General features: G+C 41.3%; 1 protein-coding gene across 1 annotated transcript in view; it reads right to left on the reverse strand.

Moving 5' to 3' along the window:
• Positions 1 to 22,222, reverse strand: part of KCNU1 (potassium calcium-activated channel subfamily U member 1) — a 74,488-nt gene that overhangs the window by 28,746 nt on the left and 23,520 nt on the right. The window contains exons 15-17 of the mRNA XM_054019623.1: positions 22,079 to 22,179; positions 17,193 to 17,292; positions 1,051 to 1,150 (exon numbers count right to left, since the gene is read on the reverse strand). Coding sequence (XP_053875598.1) covers positions 1,051 to 1,150; positions 17,193 to 17,292; positions 22,079 to 22,179 — 301 coding nt within the window. The remainder of the gene's footprint in view (positions 1 to 1,050; positions 1,151 to 17,192; positions 17,293 to 22,078; positions 22,180 to 22,222) is intronic.

Here is a 22,222-nt window from a genome sequence, read left to right on the forward strand (position 1 = left end):
CCTCTCAGCATCCTGGCAGCTCAGAGCACCGCCTGCCATTTCTAAATGGAATTTTGTTCTTTTAAAAGACTAACACTTATAGTAAATAAACGAACTAAAAAAAAAAAAAAGAAAGTTTTAAAGATTCCCAGACTGGTAAAATCAGAACACAGAAAGTCTTTAAATTTGCAATTAAGTCATTTTAAAAACAAAATATTTGAAAATGAGTTTCCCCTTTGCCTACCTGCCAGGACCCTCTAGTGAACCAGCTGCCTCCCCACCCTCAAGTCCTGCTGCATAGGAAAGGCCTTGCCAGAGAACGATTATGTAGTATATTAGAGATATATTAAAAAGAGCCCCCTCTCTGTGCCCCCCATATAGCCCTAGAAAGGTTGGGGTTCAATTCCCAGCTCAGCCACAGACACCCTGTATGACCTTGGGCAAGTCACTTAGCTGCTCTCAGCCTGAGATTCCCATCCGTAAAATGGGGATAACACTCCTATGCCTGTCTTCTGCATGTTGAGTATACCTTCGTCCTATGCATCTGAAGAAGTGAGGTTTTTACCCACAAAAGCTTATGCCCAAATAAATCTGTTAGTCTTTAAGGTGCCACCAGACTCCTTGTTGCTTCTTTGGGAGAGGGACTGTCTCCTGCTGTGTGCATGTATAGTGCCTAGCATGATGGGGTCTTTGTCTTGGTTGGAGTCTCTAGATGCTACTGTCATACTAATAATAATAACCATCAGGAGCAGATGGAACCACCCTCACAGATGGTACAGCTTCCAGACACTCTCATTCCCACCTGTCCCTGAGGCTCAACCCCCTCTGAGCTTCCCTCAGGGTCTCGTAGCATAGATCAGTGTCTAAAGGGCACAGTGTATCCGAAGAGAACAAGAAAGAACACAAGTAAAGTGAGTGAGTGAACAGTGCAGGTGTGAATGTGTCCTCGGCACTGAGTACACCGTGGGTACCAACCTCTGCAGACAGCAGAGCCCTTAGATATTTAAAAAGGCATTCCCCTGAAGCAGTCATAACAGTTCCATACAGCCTAGCTAATTACACCACACCTACCAGGATAGCCTGTTCCAATGGGACAGCCTCGCACCAGTGGAACATTCCTGTTGAATCCAGCAAAGCATTTCTATCCTCTTCTATCACGAGAGCTGCAGTCCTAAATAGACAGAGCAACTGATCAGCTACATCGCAGTCATGGTGACAGTTTAGCCACATTGAAATGATCTTTGTACCTGTTGGCAAGAACCCATCTTTGTCTGACTCATGGCTAGTCAGTCCCACTGTAGCAAGGCAGATCAGTTGTATGGAGCTGTACACTACACACAAGAGTCCTGTCTTGTCCCTGCTGGTACGTGGCTACAGTGATGGTGGAGCAATTTAGAGAATACAAGAGGGTATTATTTAGATGAATCCTCTTGTTAATTATCAGGGGGTAGCCGTGTTAGTCTGTATCTACAAAAACAACAAGGAGTCTGGTGGCACCTTAAAGACTAACAGATTTATATGGGCATAAGCTTTCGTGAGTAAAAACCTCACTTCTTCGGATGCATCTTATGCCCATATAAATCTGTTAGTCTTTAAGGTGCCACTAGACTCCTTGTTCCTCTTGTTAATGTGCTGTGTAGAGCCAAGCAAATGCAGGGAAAACATTATTCATCAAATATTTCTTTGAATTATTATATGGATGGTTCTAGTGGCTGTTTCGTGCTCTAAGCATCGAGTTCATCAGCATGGATGTTCATGGAAAGAGCGATTTTTATGCAACCCTGGTCTAGCCCCAAAACCCAATGAAATCAACAGGAACCTTTCCATTGACTCGATGAGTTTTGGATCAGGACAATGTTGCAGAGTATTGACAGAAAGTAAATTTCAAATATGTAGTTGTGCTTCAAAGTGTTCTGCTCATCTAATCAGGGAGCAGAAACAAGACCATCTGACTTATATATCCAATCAGGTTAAATTCTGAATGCCAAATTGTTGTGATGTTTCTGACCTCAAGAATTATTTAGAGAATACTTCTGAATGATAGATAATTATGAGAAAATCACTATCTGATCACAGCCAAGTCTTGAACAGAAAAAGAGGTGAAATGTGTTGAATAAATAATTCACTCAGAACGATTTTCTCTGGTTCTAAAGTTGGGGTAAAATCAACCTTGAACAATTATCAAGAACATTTACCAAGTCAGGTACAAAATCTACTTGATCACCTTATGACTGTAATGACCACAATAATGGGGGAATTAAAAAAAACAACAACACATACAGGATTAGATCTTCTGCTAGCATAAATTGGCATAGCTCCATTGCTTCCATAGAATTACATGAGCTTGCACCAGCCGAGGTACTAGCCCTTCATATTTTACATGTCTTAGGGCTTGTCTACTCTTAAAAGGCAGCAGCGTCGCTGTAGTGCTTCAGTGAAGACACTACCAACGCCGATTGGAGGGCTTCTCCTACTGGCGTAGGTACTCCACCTCCCAAAGAAGCGGTAGCTATGTCGACAGGAGAAGCTCCCAGCCCCATTGATATAGCACAGTCTACACCAGGAATTAGGTTGGTATCACTACATCATTCATGGTGAACAACGCAGTTTAACCGACATACCTTGCTGGTGTAGACCATTTGTCAGTAATCTCTCATCTGACACAAAACAGAATTAGCAAGATGAGGTTCACTGAATGGGAGGGTGTTGCAGGGGCAGGAGGGAGGTGTGAAAGGAAAGGGTGACATTCCTTTATGAGGCTTGCAGGGCCTTTCTGAGTCTGTTTCTTTCCACAGGAGACCACATCAAAGACCAGGCTGGAAGTTCCAGTTGGCTGCTGCTAGCTCACCAACCTTAGTCTAAGGAAGTAATAACAAAGCCTCAGGGTGTCCTCATTAGAATGGGTTGCCTTGTTCTTTATAATTTAACATGTTTCCAGGTTTTATAAACATTCACCCATCACAAGACCAACGCAAAATATAAAAGCCACAAAGGGTCCATTAATGGCACTGAGCAAAGCTGTAATGACTGCAGCTTGCCAAGCAGCCCGCAAGCCTTTTCTGCGACATGTTCAAGACATTAGAACACATGCTGAGTTTAATTTTAATCAGAAGTCAGAGAGCTGGCTCCATTGCAGAACTTCAGTGCCTTCTTAACCCTGTTCCCTCTTAGCTAGCACAGTCCAGCAGGGACCAGCACCAGATGTTTCAGAGGAAAGTGCAAGAACCCTCACCCGTGTCAGATATGGGATAATCTGCCCTCCGTGATGGTCTCACTTTAGAGACTGGCTTAAACACTGAACCATAAGGTCTTATATCTCTTCCAAATTTAATTATTATTAACTATTAAAACTCTAGATATTATTGCTACCATGTAAATGTCTAGTCCCTTTTTGAATCTTGTTAAATTCTTGGCCTTAATGACATCCTGTGGCAGTGAGTTCCACTGTCTAATTACAAGTTGCATGGGAAAAAAATCCTTTTATTAGTTTTAAATTTTTCATTTTCCAATTTTATTTTCTCTCCCTTCGTTCTAGTGTTATGAGACAGGGAGATTGTCTAAACAGAACTGTCTACAGCAATTGATATATCCAGGGGAATAAATAAACCTGCATCCCTTTAAATCTCTCCAGTGTCTCTGTACAGTCTGATGCCAAATAAAGACAGTTTTGTCCATTAGCCATATTGCTCCTCCCAAGTATTCAAGGCCTCCTCCCTGCTGCCCAGATAATGAATATCCCAGCCAGTGATTAAATGGTATTTTGGAAAGTTGGAGCAGTCTTCTCACAAGCTCTTTTTACTCTACTCAACTCTACCAATCAATCAGTGCACCCGTTTTCTATCATAATAAAACCATCATCTATATACACAAGCTGTCATGGGTGACATCTCCCTTCATTTCAATATTATAGGAAACATATATGCCTTGGAGGAAACACCTGTTGGAACCCTGAGATGAAAAAAAAAAAAAAAAAAAAAAAAAAACCTACAAGAAACCCACTTCATCATAAAGGCATCCACCTGATGTCCTTGCCAAAGCAAAGGGGATTGTAATTTAGCTCACCATTCTTTAACTAAGGTTCCCTTCTGCCATATGCTCTGCAAATGACATGATCCTTGCAGAAAACTGCTTTCCTCGGGAGAGGAATAAATCAGCCTACACTGAGAGATCTTAGGAATTTGAAAGTGGGGAAAAGAGTCTTACTGGTATATAGATGCTTAGGGCCAGATTATCAAAAGTGTTCAGGGCCAGCTTTTCAAGAGCTTGTCACTTACTGTTGGGGCCAAATTTCTCAAAAGGGCTAAGAATGTTTGGTGCTGGGCTTTTTTGAAAATCTGGCTTTCGGTGTCAGAATAAGAGCTGCTGCATAGTGAGTGGCTTTGGAAAAGCTGGGCCTTGTTTAGATGCCTGAATGGGAGCTGAGCTCTTTGAAAATCTGGCCACAATTGTGAGTGCTGAATGTTTGAAAATCTGGAGATAGGTGCATATCCCACTTGTGGATGAGTGCGTAGGGATGTAGGTGTGTAGGGGGTGTGTGGGTGTGGGTGTGTTTCCAAGTCCCACTCTGTGCCTGATCCACTCAGAATATGAATCTTTTATAGCCTCACCTGACAATGCTTGGCTGTTTAACCAAGCCGTAGAAAGACTTGTGCTTTCAGCTCTAGAGGTCCCCAATTTAATCCCCTGTGTGTCAGCCAGGATGGCAGCCATCACGGGTAGTCCAGAGTTGAAATGATGGTAGATAGATAATTACAGTTTGATAGTGAAGTTTGTTCTTTTCCTGTATCAACTCATAATCAAAATTGTAACAGAAACCCATCAGTCACGTCTTAGTGAACACTAGATCAGTACCTCAGCTCCGAGGTATGCTAGAAGACAGATAGATCCATTATGTTTCAAACTTCATATGAGAACTTTGAACTAGCGTAAGTGATTAACAGTTGTTTATAGCATTGCAAGACGGGAATGGAAGCCTTTTTATCATATCTTCAACTGCCAACAACATCCTGCTGATAAGCTATCTTTAAATCCTTCACAATGTCTTTGAAAAGCTCTGAAATCTTTTTTGAATCCCCAGCCTGCAGCATTATGACCTTGGATGTTTCATTCTCACATAGGAGAATGTGCTTGAAGTGAGTCTTGGTGTCAGATTTTTTGGTGTTTGCTGAGTTCTTTGCTTACTTGTATTCCCTTGGCTTCGGCAAGCCAAGAACCTTTGCAAATCCTCAGGACGCAATGCTGCCTTCTGTCTCCCAGTGTTGTAATGAGGAGAGGAAAAGGACATAAGACTGAATGCAAAGCATCTTACCATTAGCAGGGGATGGAAAAATTTCTTGATTATGCCTGAACAACTAACACACATTGTAAATCCCTGAGGGGCCATTGCAGAAGAAATCTCTGGGTACCTGAATGAAGCAAGCAGGTTGATTCAACAGCTGGAGCTTGGAAAGTCCTCATCTCACCAGCCTGGACATCGTACCATTGTCTTCTGCATGTTGAAGCTCATGAATGAGTTAATGCATGGAATATAGGCTATTCAGTTCACATCCCATTTGGGAATCCTCTTTATTGTTTTTTTTAATCACTCCCAGATATTGCACTGCACATATGTTAGTCTTGTACTTCAAGGAGGAATGGGGCTTCATACACAAAGCAAAAATTGCCTGTGCCTGAGCAGGTTGCTACCCAGTCTTCCTTTCATGGCCATGGCTGCATGGTGAGAATACTGCTTAGTCATCGTCACAGATTAATTTATATCACTTCCATCATAACGGCTCAAAGTGGTTTACGTACTTTGCATGGAACTGTGAGGTGTAATTAATTGATGTATGCAGAGGAGCTATGCATAATTGCAAAGTATCATTATTTATAGTATTCCAACAAACAGTTAAACATATCGGGCAACAAGTAAAACCTATCTAAAAATAAGCATTTTAGAAAAAAGTATTGTAATTATATCCATTGAACCAAACAGCTCCTTAACAACATACATGCAACCCCTAGTAAAGTGAGTGGAGTTATATAGGTACCACTAAAGTTGCAACAGACAATTTTATTTGTAGTCCACAAACACCTATAGGGACAGTCCCTGCCCCCAAAAGCTTTCAATATGAACTGACAAGACAGAGGCAGGATGGAAAGTGATTTGCCCACAGTCACACACTAGATGGATAGAAGGGCTGAGATCAGAACCCAGATTTTCTAACTCCCAGTCTAATACATCATCCATTAAGCCACAGCAAGGCGACATTGAGACATACCGTCAGCAGCACAGCTGTACCAGACGCTCTGGTCAAGATGCTCTATGCTGATGGGAAAGAGCTTGCCTGTCGGCATAAAAAAACCCACCTCCGCGAACGGCATATGCTATGTCGGCGGGAGAAGCTCTCCCGCAGACATAGCGCTGTACACACAAACGCTTATGCTGGTGGAATTTACGTAGCTCAGGGGTCTGAAATACTCACACCTCCATGCAACATAAGTTTTGCCAGCATAGGCTGTAGTGTAGACATAGCCTGAGACAGCACCAGCATTGTGCCAGCTGCTTTATGTTTAACTACAAGAATAAAGTTCTCTGCAACCACAAGGTTAGCAACTTTTGTTTTAAATGAAAAGCCAGAAGTCTCATGTAATAACATGACTGCAGGAGCTGGGGCTTTAATAAAAACACCAAATATCACATGATTTGTGATAAAATCATGAGTTAGCAACTCTGTGAACAAAACATGGGTGCAAATGTACAATAGGTAACAATGCTGCACTGTTGACGAGATGGCCTAGGTGCTCTCATGTGTCCTTTCCACCTCTAAACACTATGATGCTGTTTGACCTTCTTTAGTAAGCCTGTCGTCTGATCTGTATGTCCCCTCTCTGCCCTCCACTCTAATTAGATTCCTCAGAAAGGTTGCTAGCACTTTACTGTACAAGGACACGTTGTGCAGCACGCAGATAAAAGCCAGGTGCCATAACTCCAGCACTGACGTGTTTAATAACCACACCATTATCACAAGAAAGCCAGACGCCCCAGTTGCAGATTGAATGTGTGTGTCCGCAAATTGTTTTAACAGAAAACAATAGCTCATTATGAGTGGTGTCTATTTTGAGATCTCTGCTGAAGTTCCCAAGGGTTACTGTAGGGCCATTAAAAACCCAGTCCCGCCCACACCTATGTATAACGTATTGCAATTGAGAGATGGTTTAAAATGGCAAACCACTAACTCAGAGTAGCATCAGCTTCAGGACTCTGGCAGCCCCTAACTAGGTTAGTCTGGGACCCAACCCCGCCTCCACACACACACAGATACACTCAATTCACCAGCTGTGACATCACCCGTGATAGCCAGAACATCACAATGAAGGGGTATTGTCCTGACACGGCACTGTGTCAAAACTACTGTTCCCTGTGATGTCCTGCTCTTGGTTCCTTCCCACCCTCCCTGCATTCCAACTTATTTCATGTCACTGTACCACTGATTTAAATTTAACGATTTTCACCGAGGTGAGGAAAATTGCCTTTCACTCACAGCACAAACTTCTGAAGGTATACCGCTGAAGAAGTGATGTGGTTTGCCTTATGGTGGAAATTGGTGAAAAACCCATATTTGGCTGGTTTTATACTACGAGAGAACTTTACACACAACTGTACTGATGGAAAATGATCACAGATATTTACAGTGCAAAGTTTTGGATTCAAGCCCATTGTCAATCAGAATGGGGCGGATGCTAACTTTAAAAAAGTAGGGCCAGATTCTGCTACTCACACTTTCAGCATTGGCTTTTCTCGGTGATGGTCAGACTGATCAGAGAGTAAGGCACTACTCAGCTTGAGCACGGGTGGCAGAATTTAACCCCTAATTATTTAATTAAAATCCCGAAGCACTTGATATATATGAAGGAACAACGTTGAACTTGGCAAACAGGGAAAAACAAATCTGGTCATAATGACGAATAATCTCCAATGACAACCTTGTCGTTTTTCTGAGAGCTTCTCAACAGTTCCCTCTTTTTTTTTTTTTTTTTGGTCACTGCTTATCAGAATTTGCATGGCTACTTAGCGTGTTAATTTAATTATCAGCAGCGCTTCTGAACAGCCTGATGGGGGATCTGTGGAGGGCAACAGAATCTGTTGTTGAATTATGAAATTGCACACACTCACACATCTGGAAGCCATCGTGGAACAGATCACTGTCTTGTAAACACATGTTGAGTGTTGCAATATTGTACTAATCACTTCCAACCTGTCAAAGTTTGCAGGAGAATAGTGACTGGGAACATTTGGGATAATTTGTAACTTAGTGCCATCAGCTACTTCCCCCCACTTATCATGACATAATTAACAGCAAAATAATCTAAAGAACAGAACTTAGGTTAGTCAAGATCTTCGATGATAGGAGTGATTTTTCAGTAAGGCCGATATCCAGCAAAAGCTGGGACCCAGCTACACAGCAGCATACCACATGATTTTTAGATTAACTGAATCTCTAGCATGTGAGACGGACTGCTCTGAGTCCTCTACAAGTGGCATGCAGCTCTGGTGCTGGCTTTCTGCACTGGGGTGGATTTAATTCAATACAAAACAATCATTCTCTCTTAGGGAGACATACCTGGTGGAGTAATGGGTGTTTGGACTCAGTGAAACAAAGAGGAGTTTTATTGAGCGAGGATTGAGCACAGAAGGTGAAATTCACCCCACACAAGGCCTATGCACCATTTAAGTCCTGCGTAGGCACTATTTTGAGTGCTTCAGCGGTGCATAGGCCTTGTGGCTAGCCCTCTGCACAGGACTGAGTTCCACCCAGGCAGACTAAGGAATTCAGGACTTGGCCCTGTAAAAGAGGCTTCCTACCAGTATTTCTCACATGCCAGTGCACCAGTTCAACCAACAAAATATGGCTGCCTTGTACTCCAAGGAGCTCAAGTTCGTTGTTAATCCACCGCATACCTGTTTAACTCAAATCCCCATACAGTAAGTAAACAGTTTTTTTTAAATGGATCATTACAATATGATTTATGACTTTTGTGTAATTGTCAGAATTACTGTAGGTAATTAAAATACAAAGTGCATGCTGCCAGAGACTTCAGTCACTCTCTGCACCCTCATTAAAAATCAGGAGCTGACCAAATTAGAAATAGATTGGTTTGCACAAGTTCACAGGGAAAGCTAATTATGAAACTTATCCTTATGCACTCAGAACTCACACAGTCAGTCACGCAAAGTCTTAAAGCGATAATACTATTGTACAATGTGAAATGGAGTGAGCAATATATGGTGGGAACAACTCTCATTACGCTGTGCAAAGCAACTTTGCATAGTAAGTATATGCCCAAAACTCTTTGGAAAGGCTTGATAATGGACATGAGAGAAGGGAATAAAGAGGCTTAGGGGAGAGAGAAAGATTATGCTTTCACATGAGATTTGAAAAGAGGTAGGAAAATGCAGGGAGTAGCAGAAGTTGCAGAGAAGAAGGCTCTCTCACCAACAGTGGCAAGATGGAGAGAAAGAAACAGAGTGAAGAGAATGGCAAGCGGAGCTGAGAGAGATGAAGTCTGTGAGGTTGGCTGGAATAAGTCCATAGGCATCTTTAAAAACAAGGAAGGGAGATTTGTACTGGACTGTGAAATGCATGAATAAACAAGGAAATCAGCAGACAGCAGGGGTTGAAATAGCACTAAAGCTGGCTGGGAATTTTTTGGCAAACTGTTTTTGCATCAAAATATGTTGATTCCTCAGAACTGAAACTGTTTGCAGGAAAGGGTTTGTTTCGATTAATTTCTTGAAAATGATTTGGAAAAATAGTTTAGAAATCTTTGAAAAGTCCAGTTTTTGATGTTTTTTGAAACAAAAAATTTTAACTTCCCAGTTCACGATGACTTTTCCTTTTGAAATTTGGGCTAATTATAGTATTTTTTAATGATCCAGATTGAAACAAAATGTTCCTAAATTACCTAAATAAAATGTATCAATTAACCCAAACCATTTTTTTTTCAGTTTTTCACAGGTTTGTGAAAATTTGAGATTTTCAATTTTCATCCTGATTTGAAATGAACATTTTTTTCTAAATTTCTAATATTTTCCCAATATAGAAAAAAACATTTCCCACACAGATGTAGTTGTCACCTCTTTGTGCATAACATTCTGCATGTCCTGCTGTCTGGAGAGCAGGGACAAGAAGATACGGAGGCCAACTTACAGATTTCAGCTGAGTTTAAGTCAAAAAGTAAATTGTTGGTGAAATCATGGTCCCATTGACATCAGTGGCAAAACTCCCATTGACTTCAATGGGGACAGGATTTCTCCTCTATAAATTATAGCATGTCTTTAAATTTCCAGATGCAAATGGACATTTTCTCATTAGTGGTTATGCAAAAATTTGGTACTTGTGTTTTGGTACCAGTAAATGAACCAGATTTATATGTAAACAGATTTATGATGTCACTAAACCAGGCATCTCTAGACAGTTTTTGCACTCTTTGCACAGCTAGAGCTGTCACTAAGTCTCTTATACCATATCACCACTTGATCCAGGCTCTAATGTCTCATACACTGGTTTGTTGAGCTTTAAGGCTTATTGGTTGAGTTATCCTTAAGCTGAAAAAGACATCAGAGCTCCAAGCACTCACCCGGTGCTGTGTTAGAATAATAAATGAGGACGTTTCAAAAAATCTTTTATAAAGGAAAAGAGGAACTAACAAAATGCTGCTGGAGCTGAGGTTGAGTTGTGTTGGGTTCCCTTACAGGATTCTGCGGCTTAGGGGTTGTGGAGAGAGAAAGAGAATATAGCTGAATGTATCCCGCCTGATTTCTTCAGTCCAGATAAGTCCAATGAACTGCATATGCATTTATCAGCTGATCTTATCTATCAATTTATCTAATCTGTCCTCTTGACACAGACAAGGACTTTTTGCTAATACACAACATGAAGCATAGACTCCACTCTATGGTAAAGAATAAAATGCAAAATAATACCCTCACTTCCCAAAATACAAAACAAAACAAAACAAAAACCTGCCTTAGATCAGGTTCACAAATACTAAAAAAAAAAAAAAACACCACACACTTGGTAATTTCACATGAGTCTACCCACCCCCATCTTTCCCCCACAGTCTCCCAGCACTCTTCATTTAAGGTCATACGGCGAATCAGATTTTCAAAACAAGATTTGGGAAAACATGGATGAAATAACAAATGGCCTACTAAACATTTTCCAAAAACCCAGTCAGAACGGTTAACTTTGTTTTTCATTCCTTGTTCCTCTTAAAATTCCAATTTCCAAATGACATTGGAAGGCTCAAAATTTCCTAGACAAAAGAGGCATGGAGAAGCATCCAAACTTTTCATGTTTATCCAAACCCTCTGAGGTTGCGCTATGGCTTTAAACACCCACTGACATTTCCATCAACAGAAAAACAAAGGGAAAGTGAAACTTGTTTAACTTGTAAGTTAGGTTTTCCCCCTGACTGAAACACAGGCAGCTAAACTTTCCCAGAACCCCTGCTCCTTCAGGGTAAATGCCAGGTAGGGATTAAAAGCACACAGTGCATGCTGACAAAAAGGATCTTGCTTATTGTAACAACACTTTCTCCACCTCTATCTATCTCCCTTTTCTTGAGAACACAGTTTTACATTTGTCCTTCATACAAATAACCCGAGGGTGAGAATTATTCAGAAGGCTTGTGTTTGACACCCCATCTGTTCATTTCTGACAGCGATATATAATATAAGGCTATAAAAACTTGAAAAATAATGCAACATAAAAAGGGATTGACTCGGCTCCAAGAGGCCATAAACGGTAACAAATACCATTGTATGATTTATTTCATGCTGTAATCTTTACAGTAAGTCATCTTTCAGACATTTCCATGTGACAGGTTTTAATAATATTAATGCCCAGAGCAATCCAAATCATCGCCAATAGACATATTTATCAAGCTGCCAATCCAAGTAAATGAAATTCTATAAGCAATAATGTAACATGTTTAAAGGAAGCTAATAAAACAAGTCAGCAGAGAAATATTACTTCAAAGTATTCTCTCTCTAATCCGGCCCTGGATGTTATACAGCCAAAATGCAAATCTTTCCCCTATGTGATTTATTGCTCCAAAAATACCAGTGACCTTTTCGCGAGCTCCCGCACAGCCCCTCACACACATTCATAAAGATCGCGATGCATTCTGCCAGATTAGCTGAATGCTGGAGTGCTTAGCATTATTGCTTTGTTTTGCCTTGCCTTTGGATTGAGATGTGATGGGTAGCATCAAAGAATAAGATCTTACGTCTTTAAAATTTATTAAAAACTGACAAGTCCTAACGTAGGCTTCGCAACTCAGCAGGTTTTTAGGAACAATTATCCAGATGCTAGATAAGTTTCAATTAAAGAGGAACTAAAATTTGGTTCTTTAACCTGGTTTTCCCTTTCATCTCATTCAGTTTTTATTAATCCTTTGTTTGGCTAAACGATCTCCCAACCAGGACAAAAAGGAGCCTGAGACAGCACAGTCAAGCCGCAATATGGGATCTTATGCACAAACATTCTTTAGTACCTATCTAGAAACAGAGCAGGAATGAAAAACAAGAGTCATCAACTCAGCAAAAAATACACCATTAAATTTGTCATGCCTATAGGCAAGAACATGTGGAAAAACCATGTCTAGTAAAGGAAATGTATTGATGGAAGGACTCATAAGTGTCTCAGGATCCTAACAGGTTTTTATTTTTCACTTATAGCCCAGCTTTATAGAATTTCTTTTGTGAAATGGCACCAGTTAAGTTAATTTCCTGGATATAAAGACCCACTTCCTGGTGATCTATTTTGGGTGAAAAAATGTGTATGTGTGTGTATTTGAGTTTTGTATGTGTAGTTTGAGAAAAGAAATCTTTAATCAGAGCTCTGCATGCAACCAAAAATCTATGCAAGGCCTGGGCCTGGTGGGTTTTGAGGTTAGTGACCCTGCCCTATTCCCTCCATCTGGACCTCCATGAAATTTTCTGAATTTCAGGTTCTTGATGAAATTTTAAATTGAAAATACATTTTGCGACAAAGAACCCTCTTCCGACAAATATAGACACAAGTGTTTTATCAAAAAAATAGAGTTTTTGACTAAATATGAAGCTAGTGAAAAGTTTTTGAGCAGTGAAAAAGTTTGCTGATTTTGACATTTCAAGAGTTCTGAAAATGTATTAACATATTTTAAAAATTCCTGAATTTTTTGTTTTTTGGGGGGTACCTACTCTACCTTCTCTCTCTCTCACTCCTTAGATGGAGTCTATTTTAGTGGTATCTGAGCACCTTTTTTACGGAGTGCTTAAAACTAAGTGCTTTAAAAGTCCCCAAGTCCTGCAACCTTCAAAAACAAGGGGTAATGTGATCTCTAAGTTCTTGTCTACAGTAGGGAATAGAGCCATTTGTAACTGAACTGATTTAAGCATGAACAGTTCAGTAGATCTACACTAACTAGAATGAATTGGTTTAAGACCCTTTGCATATTCCCTCATCCACAACTGCACTGTCCCTAAATCATTTCAACTGCAATGCCCTCTTGGCATCTATCCTAAAGTTCTGACCATAGCTCCCAGAAGTGGTGCATCTTGAAGATTTTGAACAGCCTCTGGTACACAATGTGAACCAATGCAGTTAGTCTGTGTCCATATATGCACTGCAGTGGTTCAAGAGAAAGTGGCTTCTAATGCTGCAGCAGCAGAGCATACTCCTAATGGTATTAAGCCAGTTTGGAAAACTTTTGGAGCACTTCTGTGCATGAACACAAGGGCTGGGATTTCAAAGGAGCATCTGAGAGCTAAGTACCCAGCTCCCACTGAAGATCACTGGGAGCTGGGCTCCTAAATTTCCATAGATCCTCTTTTAAAATCCCAATGGAGGTGCAAAGGATCCCTAGTTCGATGACATTTCAATTTGTCAAGAAGGGTTTTGGTCCAGGGCTCAAGCCAGGGAGACACATTCTACTGCTTAGGGGTCAGGGCAATGGCCTGGGATGTGGAAGACCCATGCTGAAATCCCTGCTTTGCTGCATTTGGGGTGCAGAGCAGGGATATAAACATGGGTTGTACACATTGCAGGCCGCTACCCTAACCTAACCTCTGTGCTATGGAGTGTGATAGTCATCCTCTCACTAAGCAGCCCAGGATGGAAACGCTCAGGCATGTTCACTCAATTCCACTGTTGCAAAGACATGCACAAGGTTTTGTTTGATTCCAGTGCAGAACAAAACCAAATGTTGAAACCTGGAAAGTGACTTTAAGGATGTACGGAGTGAGTTCAACCGGTAGTGCCCCTACACAGGAGGCAGCCACAGCTGTAGGGGGTGGTTTGCTTGCAGTTGGTCCTGGCCACTCACTCAGCTCTCACTAGTGGGTCCAAATAGCTGCATGTACACTGCAGTGTCACACCCTGGTACTTTACCTCAGCTGGCATGCTAAAGCTAGCGAGAGTAGTTAGTGGTGGCAACCACTTAGAGAAGGTCATGCCTGGCCCTCCAAGGAGTCAGGGTCAAACACTTGTGGAATATTAGACAATAGAAACTGAATGAAGAATGGAAAAGACTTCATTTGGCCCCATTGTCATTGCTGAGAATATGGACGTGAACCAAAGAAGAAGAGAAGAAAGTTACCGGAGCACGGAATTGTTGTGCCCAAGCTCACAAAGCGGATACACACTCTGCTAGATAGAGTTGTCAGGAGCACATCACTTCCCCTCTCTGTGTGCCCCTCCCTTTGGGCTTGTCTTCACTACAGAGCCTTCACTGGCATAGCTATGCCAGCAGATCCCACTAGTGGAGACACAGCTTAAGCAGACAGAAGAAGTTCTTCTCCTGGCATGACCACACCACCTCCCAGAACAACATTAGCTAAGATGACAGAAGCACTCTTCTGTTGACATAGCTGTGTCTACACCAGAAGTTTCGCCAGCATTGCTCTGTTGGCTAGGGGTATGCTTTTTTCCCATTCATAGATGACATAGCTATGCCAGCAAAACTTTGTCGCATAGTCTGAGACTTTGGCTGTCTTCTCCATTTAGACTGTGAGCTCTTTTTAAAAGGGACTGTCTCTTACTATGTGTGTACACAGTGCCTCCTGATCTCAATAGGAGTCTCTAGGCACTATTATAATGCCAATAATAAGTACTACTACTAACTGTAACATTGTAAAATGTCCTCCTTTGGGAAGCAGTGGAAGTCTAATCCCTGGTGGCATTTAAATCTAGACATCCGAAAACCTTGTGTAGGATACGATGGCTTGGCTAGATGGGACATCATTGCCTCTTTTGTGATTTGATGGTGAGGGAGAATCTTGATGGGGAAGGGAATTATGTATTTGCGTATTTGGCCGCATCTTCAGGGAATTACAGAACATCTCCTAGTAAAATTTGTGTTCCTTTTCGTTAAGCGGCAGCAAAGATCGCAGGGAAAAATAAATAAATAAGAAATTCCTAATCCCCAAGGTGTAATGCCAGAGTATGGAAACTCACTTCTCTTGAATACCTCCCTCTGGCATAATTGACTTTTCAGGCACATTTTAATAATGATATTTCAGCAGGTTGTGAGGGCTCTTTTTTTTGTAAATTATGTTGTGGGATGTAAGGGGAAAGAGACGTGTTATAAATTAATTGTGTTTTCACTTATATTTAACGAGTCAGCACAGTCTAACAGCGTGTGTGTATGTGTTTACTATGCAGTTCCAATATTTACAACTGACCTAACTGGTTGTAGAGCAGGAGCAATGAACAATGTTTTATTGTTCTGATCCTATGTAAGTGCTGGGGACAGCTGCCGAGCTGCAAAGCTACCCAGAGGAGACCCTGGAGTTTTTGTTATGCCAATGCTTGTCTTTGCTGTCAAAACAGACAAAAGGATTGTGTGTGTGTGTGTGTGGGGGGGGGGGGGTATTTATTAAGATTTGTTTTCTCCAGGTCTCTGGTGTTCATGAACTGTTAACCGACTTAGATCTCAAGCCTTTGTAGAAGGAAAGTGACAAAGATTGTGTGACGATATCTGATTAAAATATGACCATGTAGATCATTGTTGTTACCACTGTTATATAATTGCAACAAATCTTATACAAAGTGTGTCAAGTAAGGTGTCAATGGAAAAGTTATGATTTGCTTAATATGATTATGCTATGATTATGCATGTATTGATTGCTTCTGGGTAGCACCCACATGGTATTTAGCCAGCACATTGTGAAGGAACTATTCAAGTGAATGGCCCATTAAAGAATACTTAACTCACAATGGAAGACGCTGATCTACATTTAATGGACTTTCCTGCTATGACTAAGCAAAATCATGCATGGGCATGGACATGTGTGTTCCTCCCTGGCCAGGATCTTGTGTACTCCCCACAAGTCCTTGTATAACAACTCTGGCCAATATGTGCTCCATCCCCCGCTAGTGCATGGTTCATCACAGTATAACAGCCTACTACTGCTGCCAGCTAAGTATCAGATAGTGATTCCCCTTACTTGGCTGAGTAGCATCTTACACAATAAGCAGTCCCACTGAAGGTCAGTAGGACTGCTTGGGAAAGTAAGTACTACTCAATGTGAGTAAGAGGTAGCACAATCTAGCTTAACTGGAGTGACTCTTTTAATCCCTGCAGGAGAGGTCTCTAGTGTGGTGCCCATGTTCAAATTCTTCTGATGACCATATATCCAGTGGAGACAGCTGGAGGAATTTAGACTGTGAAACCTGGGAAGGTCTCCCCTGGTGGTATTGCCACCACTATGGTCAGCAGACTGATTCAGGCTGGTGCTTAGGTTAGACAAGTGGGACTGCTGTCAGGGGGTTCTCTGGGATTCAAAGCCATTCAGCTTTATATCATCCTTTTCCCATGCTGCACCAGAGTCCACATTTGCTAAACCTTCCAGGCATGCAAGGTGCTGAGCACTTTTTTGTCAGGTGCTGAGTTCAGAATGCCTGGCATCTTGCAGAATTGAGCCCTTTGAGGAGAGTATGGGTTGATGGACTGAGAAGCTGGATGTGTGTAGGGCTGAACTGAGCTTCTACGAGGCCATTCAATTAATCAAGGCAGGGAGGAGCCATTAAACCATCTATTGCAATCAAAACCAGTAGCAATGCCACAAAAAGTAGTAGGTGCAAAGGGTTTTTAATTCCATCCTGAAAGAAAACACCTGCCATTCTCATCTCCCACACAAATATTCACTGCAGTAGCAAGACCAAGAAGAGTTCTGAATTTCTTACCTGGCAGTGATACCTGAAACAGGAAGAACCCCAAGAGACATCGACTTTACTGGCTCTCGGTCTGGAAGGTACAGTGTTTCTTGAGGAATCCTCAGCTTGTCTGAAAAAAAAGGCAGTGAAAAGGAATTTACCTCTCTTTATATATCCCTTGGTTGTATTTATATGCTGATTGCAAGTGGCCACCGCGCCATATGAGAGTTCTGCAGGGGCTTAACAAATGCTTGAGAATGGGGGTTTGGGTAATTGTTTAGCCAAACAACCACACAGCTAATAAAGCACAGTATTATATTATGGTGTATGTGTATAGTATGTACATGATAACCTTCTACATGACTAATACTACATACGACTCATGATTTCATTCCAAAGGGCTGTTCAAATAAATCTTTTTGTTTGTGGTTTTTAGGGGATTCATATAAACCAAAAAACTAAAAGTAAAACTCACTCAAAACTACCAAATTTTGCCCCCCAAAACAGGTGACCCTCCCATGTATTCTTGGGTAATGCAAACTCCAAGCTATATACCATTGGGTTAAATCAGACTTTTCCAGTGTCTTTGATTCAGGGATCTGAACCCAACTCCCTTTAGATCGGCTAAGTTGTCTTATTCATTGAAAGGTGAATATCTTTACCATGCACTAAGGGCTTGTTTGCATAGGGACACTCAGGAAAAGTAATCTGAATTAACAAAGGTGTGAATTTAAAGTGGATTTGTTAAACCCTGTGTGGACATGCTCGTTCAGAATTAAAGGGGCCTTAACTCAGGGCTTGTCTATACCGTAACTCAGTGTGAACTGTGGGAGTATGAATTGCAGAACACACTAAAGTGTTGCACTCTAACTGCTTCACGTGAACGCTGCTGGTGTGAACTAAAAGGTACATTGTTTGTCATAATAAAGTCCTGTCTGAAAGAGGACTGCATTAACTGGTAGTTATGGGGTATTGGCCATGTATATGGCTGTCATGTGCACACTATACGCTATAGTATAGTTTGAAGGAGGACTACATTAACATGAACAAGGTACCTTTCAGTTTACCCCAACCGCATCCACCTGGGGCAGTTAGAGCACAGCTCTTCAGTGCACTCTGCCATTCACACCCCTCCAGTTCACACTATGGAGCTGTGTAGACGTAGCCTGCTCAGTTTAGTTTAATTCACTTCCAAGGTGAAATAAAATCAACCAAATTAAGGCCACTTTATAATTCTGCATCAGACTGTCCACATGGATTTAATTAGATTTAGTTCAACTAATCCATTTTAAAGGTAATTCAGATTAACTTTCTTGAGGCTTGGTCTACACTAAAAAGTTATAACTGCATAGTTATGTCGAACAGGGGTGTGAAAAAAAAAAAAAAAAACACACCCCGGACTGACATCGCTATACCAACATAATCCCCAGTGTAAACACAACTATCTCTATGAAAGATGACTTCCGTCAGCACAGCTAACTTCATTTGGGAAGGTGGTGTTCCTGCACCAACAAAAAAAACTTGTTAGGCCAGTATAATCTCCGTGTAGACATATCTTTACTGTCCCCATGTAGACAAGCCCTTAGGTCCTATGGTATAATACACATTCGCACAGCCTGTTATGCCTGGGTGTTCAACTGCATTTTGTGGGAAGAGAGTGGGGGATGCTCGTCATGGGTGAGTTACGCTTAGATTAGAGAAAGAGCTCCAGACAATCTCTTCCGCCTGATTAGAAATAAAAGTCATAGAGGGAAAAGTGAATCTGTCTTAGGCACTTATATGGACCCCATTACTCACGCAATTGTCTGATCATCTCACAGTCTTGAACCTTTTTATCCTCACAGGACTCTGTGAAAAAGGGCAGTGTTATTATGTCCATTTTACAGATGGAGAAGTGAGGCACAGAGAGATCAAGTGAATTGTCCAGTGTCACACAGGGAGTCGGCAGTTGATCAGGGAAATTAACCTAGGCCTCCCAAGTCACAGACTAGCACCCTAACCACTAGAGTATCATTTCTCTGAATAAACTGATGTTCCATCTAATCCTCTCTTGGCCAAATCCTGAGGTCCTTCCTGCTGAGTAACAACTGTGCAAAGGTCTCAAGATTTGGCCCACTGCTTCTCAGAGTCTCTGTCTTGCCGCCTGCCTTTCCACTCTACATTCCTATGACTGTCAGAGCCTGACAGGAGGCTCAGCAAAGATCTCTACGTTATGTGTGTCCAAAAATGTCCCATGTGTGTATGTGGGTGGAACTTGGCCTGAAGAGGCATTCAGACCTGCATAGCTCTTCATTGCACAGTCTGATAGGGGAAACCTTTATTTCCTTCTTTCAGTTGGATTAGAACAGTTTGGGAAGAGTTACAACATCAGGTCTCATGAGTTGAAACATATACCTGGCAGAAAAGGAACATTTTTTTGCATGGGCCATTTGTCAACTTTAATAAGTAGCAATTGTACCACACAGGTGTGTTAGAAGCAGGTGCATTTACTCCTGGTAACAAGATAGCTCTACCTGCCATTCTACCAGCCTCTGTTTACTTACAGTGTCCTGTCTCAGTTTATCCAAGTGACTGATGTTTCCTTATCTGGGGATTTGTTTTCCAGGAGGTGGGTGGGAAAGAAAACAGCTCTCTGAGGGCACAGCATGCAGCTGTCAGCCTTTACAGAAGATCAGGCTTAATAAAAGTATGGTAAGCCAAGACAGATATGGTATAAAAACAGCCTAACTAGCTTCAGGAGAAACAGTCATCTGAGAAACCTCTGAGTCTGAGGAAAGATGGTCTTCAAGTTAAGGCATTTGACTGTATGCCAGGAGATTTGGGTTCAATTGCTGGCTTTGCCACAGACTCCCTGTGTAATTCACATAAGGGCAGATTCTCAACTGATACAAATCAGGACCTTTGCTAGGGGGAACTGACAGCAAGTTCTTATGTCTGGTAATACTTCCATCTCTCTGAAGCACATGTTTCCCTGAAGTCTATCTGGTGCAGAACTGTAAACAATTGTTTTTTATCAGGCGACATTTATATTAAATTCCCATCTTGCCCTTTCATCCAACCGCCTTAAACTGCACAGGAAGGAAAAGGAAAAGTCATCAGGTGTGAGAGCTCTTCTAGTGTCAATGTCTGTCCATCTGTCTCTTGATGACTCTTTTTGAGATGTTTTTGTATTATACAGAAGCTTCTGTCTGGGAATCAGCTGGCTTTGGGGGACTTTAGTTGCATCTATTTTAATAAGTATGTGGGACTGAAAAATGGGCTACGATTTCTCTTTATAAATGACATTCCTACATGGAATCCTCCAGGTGTCAGCATGCTTGTGTTTGTTCATATGGCCTGTTTTGTTGAGGACTCTCTATGAATGAGTTTTTCCTTTATCTCAGCCTTGTGCACTTCAGCCAGACATTTAATAATGGGGCTTGGCTGCCATCTACTGCTGAAAGGAGATTTAATTTAAAATATATATTTTGTGTGTGTGAATTTGCTGAGTGCTGATGAAAGATACCTGACTGACAGCTGTGTACAGCAAAAGTCCTATATCCAAGACACAGACACAGTGGCTGAGAATTTCAAAACAGTCTAGATTTACATATACATTCTTCACTAAAACTAGGGGATTTAGACACAACTCTTCCATTAGACTGCTTTTGAAAATTTCAGGCAGTATGTATAGCTGCTGTGCATGGGTGCTCCAGAGGGCCACCAAAACGGAGCTCAACATTATTCTATTTTTAGAGAATATCCTATTTTTGAGAATAGGAGAGTATCACAGTTCCATGGCCTTTCTGGTCATGGTGGTATAATACAAGTTGTGCTCTAGTCAAACACAAGTTATTGAGCTCAATATAGAGACAAGTGGGTGAATTTTAATGGCCTGCTATGTACAGAAGGTCAGATTAGATGATGTAATGGTACTTTCTAGCCTTGAACTCCATGAATCTATGAAGCAAGAAGGGTGTTAATTAGTAATGACCAAAGTGATGTACATTTTGGCATGGACAGGTATCCACTAAGGAATGAACTGAGATCCATCAAATCATTCACGTAAGCCAATGAAGAACCAATGGACTGAAAGACTTTGCACTTACTACTTGGGGTAGATTTCAGCAGGTGACATATTACTGAAAGGCTGTACATCCCATTTCCAGTGCCAGGGAATTTGGGGTGGGATGGGAATGAGCCATTCCACTGTTGCACTGACATTATCGTGAATAGGAGTTTTTCCCATCCAATCTATGCGTTCCCAATTTTTAGCCTAAACTCCTTAAATCTTATAATACATCCTTGCTCAACCTCAAATACATCTTTGCTGCCTTCATTTTTATTATTTCCTAGTCTTATGATGATGATAGTATCTTATATAGAGTAATATACTGACATCCTTACTCATTGTCATACTCAACCTTTACTTAGGGTAATTCCCACTGACTTTAATGAGAGTTTTGCCTGAACAGGAATTGAGTACAAACTGAGTAAGGACCCCTGGGTTTATCCTGTAGCACCTTTCAAACCAAAGCACCTCACAAACTATACGCATCTAGCACCAATGAGATGCAATTGCCCCAGACTCCAGTTCTGGAGTTAAAGAGCAGCAGCCCATGCCAAGTATGACAATGAGCATAGGGGAAATTCTGGCGAAGGAGATGTGGCTCTTATAAAAATGCAACAGGAACCTTTACTGTCCAGTCAGAGTAGATGGGATCTAAAGGTCTTCTGAGAATTCATCTGAAAGATCTGCACTCAATAAATTGTATGCAATTCAGCTTCAATCTTTCAGAAGGATAAAGGGTAATGTTCAAACCTATGTTTTCACAGACAGAATAAAGAGGATGGCTCAATAACCTAAGAATCAGGTATGAATTAGCTAGCTGCTTCCTATTTCCTCTAACTGAAACCCAGTCTGAACAGAACATTACCTGAAAAGGATCTTGTCCGAGATCTGCTTCTGCAGTGACATTTTTTAATCAGCTTTGGATTATCAATATCACTATGGCAGGCTTTACAGTAAAAATGAGCCCTGAGCAACAAAAGCAAATGGGGAGAAATTGGATTAAATTTAG

The sequence above is a fragment of the Malaclemys terrapin genome, chromosome 2 (genome assembly GCF_027887155.1).
Source record: "Malaclemys terrapin pileata isolate rMalTer1 chromosome 2, rMalTer1.hap1, whole genome shotgun sequence".
In the NCBI taxonomy this organism is placed as follows: Eukaryota; Metazoa; Chordata; order Testudines; family Emydidae; genus Malaclemys; species Malaclemys terrapin.